The sequence below is a fragment of the Dermacentor silvarum genome, chromosome 1, assembly GCF_013339745.2.
Source record: "Dermacentor silvarum isolate Dsil-2018 chromosome 1, BIME_Dsil_1.4, whole genome shotgun sequence".
In the NCBI taxonomy this organism is placed as follows: domain Eukaryota; kingdom Metazoa; phylum Arthropoda; class Arachnida; order Ixodida; family Ixodidae; genus Dermacentor; species Dermacentor silvarum.
In genome coordinates, this window is record NC_051154.1 from 200455053 (window position 1) to 200461934 (window position 6882).

Genomic DNA, 6882 nt, shown 5'->3' on the forward strand with positions numbered 1-6882 from the left:
TGCTGAGGGGGGTATACAATGCTTTATTGCTTTAGAGTAATTGTGGTAATGGTAATTTTGACAGCACGCCGCTGCCCACAGCGGTGCTGAAACAACACTGAAATCAGTTGCTAGGCTGGTTCTTTTATAGACGAAAGGCTAGGGACGCCACTCCCCACGTCGCAAGCTGCCGTCTCCGTGGCATCTTGCGCAACAGTAATCTTTACCGGCCAAACGTATGCGAAGAGCGCTACGTGCTTCGCATTGTTATGAGGAGCACCTTATCATCAATTATGGGCTTCGAATGCTTGTTTTGTGCTCGTTCCTTATTGAAACGTATGCTGTTCTGTATGTTGAATGCGTGATTCCAAAGAATGTATGCACTGTTCGCTTCACTTTGCTGAGTAAGCGCTTGAAGCCTCCGCCTTACGGGGGTACGAGCTACTGCTCCTTCCCTGCACTGCCGCCGGGATCGGCCCACATTTTTGCTAACGGACGCGGACACGAAAAATTCCGACCCCCGAGACAGGTTCGCTGTAAAAACGAAAAGCGCAGCATCGATTCGTAAGACTGACGGAGTACCGCGAGTGTTATATCACTCGATGCTAAGTGTCCCACCGAACGGTTTTCGTATCTACGTGTCACACAAAATGGAAAAGGCTCCGCTCTAAAGAAACGGTGCCTAATATATGACAAGAACTGTTGTCGGGTGCCCTTTAATTCGTCCAAGAATGCGAGATTGATGCAAACAACCGCGTTTATGTTTAGCAGTCGCTGACTACATTTATTAAGGGCGCGCATTTCGACGGTGGTGAATATGTGCGATGCTGGGTAATCGTAAAATATGTGCACCGTGCGATTCGGCGAACGTATCATCACACCCAGAGTAAGCGCGCTGAACAGAGGATTGGTTAAAGCGTGTGAGATCAACTATTGAGCACAAGTACTTGAAATCACGCAAACTACATGCATATAATGCTGCACCTATGATCTGCAATCTACTGTAATGCCTTGATATCAAATACACTTTTTTTCTTGGTTTCTTTTTTATCCCTTTTTTCTGTGATAACACATCATTGATTTCTATGTATCAAATTCGGCTTTTGTAAGATGCTGTAATGTACACCTAGAATGTCATTTGCGTCTTAACTTTCGTGCAGGGGACTGTTTTTAATTTGGAAAAATAATGTGTAGCATGTGATGTTGGTACATTTACTCTGTGGCAGAAGCTTTGTTGTACATATGTTCCATCTACTGCCTCGTTGGCCTATACAAGCGCAATGTGCTTAGATCAATCAACTGAATGCCGTCTTTAACAAATGTATTTTTGAAATAAAAATGGAAATTGAATGGAAATTGAAATCTGTTACATAAGCCCAACGTCGCGTGTTCGCGATTCCTTGCCACAACGGCCACATTTCGAAGGCGGCGAAATTAGAAAGGACCCACTTGCTGAAATTTTGGTAGCGCGTGAGGAAAAGAATCCCGGAGGCATTGCAACGGCACGGCTCGCTTCCAAGATATGCCTTACATATGCAAACGATGCTAGAAAGAATCAGGGATGTTAAGGTGTAGTATATTACGTCACCTGTCTTTGAACGCCCTTTTATGACGCCTTGAGCAGTACCAGACTGCCCAGGAACCTATCACGTAGTCGAGGCCAAAAAAAGAAAAAGCTATGAGAAAAATAGGTGAACACAAGTTTTCGCGACTATAGATCTACCAAGTGTTTCAGGGACGACAATCTTCGATTATTAAAAACTATGGGATTCGACACAAATTGTGGATGGGGTGGTGGATAACGGCGGGTGGCTCAACCCACTAACTCACCGTACGCGAATCATTTTGATTCGAAATAAAGTTTTTCTCACTCACTCGACACAAATTGATAATTTCTACCCACCAAGTTGACATTAACGTAACACATCAAAATTTGAGCGACAAATGACTCTAGAGTTATGAACACAATCTTACTAAGCACAGTTTATATATTTGACTTTAAAGGGCATACTATAAGTGCAGAATTAATTGAATTAAGCGAGTACTCGAAGCATATAATTTTTTGCTGCAAACTTCGTACATTGCATCAGTATGAAAATATGTGAACTCAAAATGTGCCATGAAGTCCATTGCCCTTCCAGTTTATATTTTTCCTTACTATATTTTTCTCCTGTGCGTAAATGTTGAAATACATGCAGGTGGGGGATTTCAGCTCTTATTCCGGAAAACTAGCGCAAGGAAGTGAGTTTTTAGCAAAATATTATGCTTTGAGTACTCGCTGACTTCAATTCTGAAAATGAGACACACCCGCCGCTGTAGCTCAGTGGCTACGATGTTACACTGCTGAAAACGAGGTCGCCGGTTCAATCCCAGCTGCGGCGGCCGCATTTCGATGGGGGGCGGAATGCAAAAAAGAAAAAAAAACGGTTGTGTACTGTGCATTGGGCGCACGTTAAAGAACGCCAGGTGGTCAAGATCAATCTGGAGTCCCTCACAACGGTGTGCCTGATAATTATATCGAGGTTTCTTGGCACGGAATACCCCAGACTTGATTTTTTATTTCTTGCAACTAGAACGTCTAGTACCCCTAACTTCATTATTGAGAAATAATAAGTTGAATATTTTTAGTGATTGTACTGGCGATTGGGGATTGTTGTTTCGCTACTCAAAATATCACTTTACATTCACTATAGATAATCCGGTTAGTCAATTTGCGCTGCAGCAATTTCAGAAATACGAGGAAACTGCACAGAACAAAGATAATTGCTCTGGTTTGGCCCCGAAGCGATAAATTTCGGACTGTCTCCTGACAGTGGTGTTCGTAAGCAACACAAAAAGGCCGACTCACTCAATAGATATTCTACCAAAGTAAAATAATTTCAAAGAACTTACCGGCGCATTAACATCTGGCTTCACAACGCCTTGGCAACATTTCCGTGACAATTGAAGCTGGATAAAACACTCCCCAAGTCCACTATATTGCAGCCTAAACTTCGTTATTTTTCTGACGAATGTGATCACCAACTCAGTAGAGCCAACATTCTTTTCCGCTTTTTCGCAAGTACCGTTTACAAGTGTATAGTCTGTATAAAAAGAACCCACTTCCAGTTATTTTTTCACCAAAATAATCGCTAAGTGACTGATTTACGCTAGCGGTTATGTCATTACTCTTTCCCCGATGAAACCGCCAAATCTCTTCCGACTAGTTCAGCGCAATTGATTGCAACCTCACTTCCAAACTGATTTATTAACATATTGGAAATATCGGCGACAAATATGGTGCCGACCTTATAGCCTCATCGCTGAATATTATCTTCGTTAATATATTTTCTACAAGATGCGCCATCGCATTGTGCGCTCACAAATATACCCAACAGCGAAAATAATCAATGCATGTATTCAGATGAATGTAAATGCCCAAAGAACCACAACCGCACTGAAGATAGTGCGGAGAAGTGCTGGAACGCGAATGAAAGCCGTGTTTTCTAAAGGAAACCACACATCAAGTGAACCGTGAAGTTTCGCTACAGTGACGAGAGAACATGTCTTTGTTATAGTTGTGACGAAGACAAGTTCTCTCGTGGCACGTTATCACGGCGCAAGACAGGCACAGTCTCTGTAAGCCGACTGCAAGCGCATATACATTAAAAGAAAAATGCTTTACAACGTGACAGAAGAAATACTTCAGTCGGCCGGTCTCCGCGACGCACAGCTGAACCCTATGGCCTGATTTGGTGGAGCACAATTCGGAAGCGCGACAAAGCTTCCCTGCGAATGAGACGACTGCATGACTACTCCTTATTGATCAGACACCTGACACTTGACTACTACCGCTGCCGATACACTTATTAAGACAGGTTCAGACGGCTTTCGGCCGAAGGCCAAGCGCGGCAGCGTAGTGGCACAGTGCCAAAATGTCTTCGAGTTCTCGATGGCAGCTTACCGGCCAGGGATATACGAATGTCACACCGATGCACGAATGTATGAGAGACAAAGTGCGACTCACAGAATAGTGCCAAGTTTTCTCGCGTCTTAGCCTTGTCAGAAAATGGATAAATATTCTAGTTGGCTATGAGCTTAAAGTGACAGCGGAAAGCCGCGCGAACTCGGACAAGGTCGCGCGTTGGCTTTTATTTTGTGTCTTGACTGCGCTGTGCATGCTCTCCCGCTTTGCTCTAAATGACACTTGACTTTAGCGTAGCACCAGGGGCCTCTTCGGCGGTAATCTAGCTGTTGGTTAGTGCCAGTGTCCGCCGTTTTTGTCTATTTTAACATATTTTTTTTTCACCTCGGCCGACTAAGGATGGCGGTTTCTATACAGCCTCGAATAGCTGGACTGTGGACAACATACGTAGAGTCGAGTTTATAGTATACATAGAGAAGCCCTCGCGCTTATGTACTCACGGACGAAGATGTTGCCGACGAGCGTGGCCGGAATGCAAAATACGACAACCAGGATGTCGGCCATAGCCAGGTTGACGATGAAGTAGTTGGTGACGGTGCGCATTCGCGGTGAGCGTGCGACCACGGCCACTACGAAGCTGTTGCCCAGCAGTCCCATGATGAAGACCACGGTGTACGCTAGGCAGAAGATGGCCACGATAGACGGCGAGTAGCGCATCCACAGGTCCGACGGGATCGAGTACAGGTCGTCGTAGTCGCTTGCGTTGTTCCAGGAGCCATTCTCCTGCACGGGCGGCGGCGCCGTCTGAATTCGGCCTTCTTCGCCGCCGTACGGTTCATACGCCTCGCCCCCGTATGCCGCCATGGCGTTCACGGTCCTGGAGTAAGAAGGAGTCGAGTTGGCCACGGACAGCCAGGATGCGCCGGGTCGCACCATGGCCGCCGGAGGTGTGGAGCGCAGCATGTGCTCGACAGGAGGTCAAGTCGCAGACCAGGCACCACAGCGAGATAACGTCCTCTCTCCCGCGTCACGCGGCGTCAAACGTAGCAGATGTTATGCCGCCCCGCGGGAGTGTCCAGAGCAGGCGGCGAGAGCTGTGGTGAAGGCGCACGCGTTTTCACTCTAGACAGGACACGCACGCCACGCGATAGCAGTCAGTCAGTTCCGATGCACCAGTTCTTCACTGCTGCTGGTCAGAAAGGGCATTGTTGATTCAGTCCACACACGGCGGCCGCATCAGCTTGCCACGCGCGATGCGCCACTTCTGACTGCTTATGTCCGTGGCAATCTAGTTATAATTGGCCCGTATGCGGTACATTCAATGTCAGCTCGATGGGTAATCTGTGTCTGGCTAATTAGGAAGCCGGCGATAGTGGGCACATGAACACAAAAAAAGTTTTTTAAAATTTGTTTTTGTAGAGCCGACGCGAAATATTAGAGAAGAAGTAACAGCTGTTTACGTCGATAAATATCTTATACCGTGCCTAGCTAAGAGTAAAATGGTGGAACCGTCACTGCAGGGCGTGAGAGTTGACTTACATATGGTACGGAGAGTCTCCGTGATTGTCAACGAAGTGTCCAAAATTGCCCGTATGACTCACAATATTTTTCTTTAATCTGTGCGCTATGCTGTGGTAGCACTGGTCACTCGCCGATAGAACTTATCGCACGATTCGTTGCTTTTATTACTTTACACTAAACTTTTTTTTCGTTTATAATCACAGAAACGGCATTTGCCCTCGATGGAATGATTCCGAGTAAACGACGACTATTCCAAAGCCGACCATTAACATACCGTTGACAGAGTAACGCAGTGTCAGCATCGAAGGCAACTAACGACTTTTTCACGGCGAACCATTAACATTCCAATAAAGGAGCAACGCAACGATAGCGTTAGAGGACACCAACCGCTGCAAACCGCTACGATTAAATTCTGCGTTAACTACTCTCCTAAGTACTGCTTGTTCCCTATAGAACACTGATAATTCGGAGACCTACCTGGACAACTTTTTTTTCGTCCTGAAAGACAATGGAAACCGCCAAACAGGCGAATAGTTTCTCAGCTGTGTGCCCGTTCGACGCGCTTAGTGACAAAGTTTCTTGCTTAACTCTCGTTTCGCTGACTAGAAGTGAACGCGGAAACACTATTACATCAGTCCCGCCAAAGTTGGGCAGCATGCGACACCGCTCTCGGCAAGAGACACCGAAGAGCACAACACTTCGTTACTTGCAACGAGTTGTCGACAGGAAGGCGACTCGTCGCGAGGAGATCCGTGACAGACTTGAGGATCCGGAAAGAAGAAGGAAAAACGAAAATTCAAAGGGGGAAAAATAATAATGATAGAGGACGGAGCACGAGCAGCAGCAGGCTAGCGAAGGCAAACAGACGTGGCGTCGGTCGTCGGAGGCAGTCTTGTCAGCAGCTCTCAGCCGTCGCGTCTTCTCGTCAGGTGAGACCGCCGCCGTGCCAAACACACGTGCGCTGTCCCGCGCTCCGGGCGACTGAGCGGCCCAAACGGCGAGCGCCAACCGAAGCCGGCCCAACAAGCGCGGCAAAGCAGCAGCAGCAGCCGTGGTTTGCGCCCCTCGTCCTCTTCCCGACGTCGCTCTCCTCCTCGCCCCTGTTCTCCCGGAGTTCTTACAGGTAGCGCCCTCTGTCGAGGGTGCTTCAAACTGACCGACCGAGCTACGCTCTCATCTTCACGCTCCTGCTTCCGAAACGTGCGGCAATCGGCTGGTTTCGCCGCATCAATCCGCGCCACGGAGGCGGTCCGGGCTCGTCGCCTTCGCACTGATCATCTTTCTTGTGCGGTTACCGCTGTCGTGCGATTCTTTCTCTGCCCTTTGCAACGAACGCAACGGCGAACGAGTGCCACTTCATTGCGCGACTTTATTATGCTATTTCTTTCCTTTTTTTTAATACTTTCTTTATTCTATTTATCTTTCTATGTCTCCTTGTAAAGTGCGGCTGTCTTGTGGAAATCCATGGACTTGATTTT

The 6882-nt window shown here is 47.2% G+C and overlaps 1 protein-coding gene across 1 annotated transcript in view; it reads right to left on the reverse strand.

Annotated features, from left to right (window-relative positions):
* The window catches only part of LOC119436637 (neuropeptide SIFamide receptor), a 200211-nt gene extending 193817 nt beyond the window's left edge, over positions 1 to 6394 (reverse strand). The window contains exon 1 of the mRNA XM_037703565.2: positions 4384 to 6394. Coding sequence (XP_037559493.1) covers positions 4384 to 4846 — 463 coding nt within the window. The 5' untranslated portion in view covers positions 4847 to 6394. The remainder of the gene's footprint in view (positions 1 to 4383) is intronic.
* Positions 6395 to 6882: the final 488 nt, after the last annotated feature.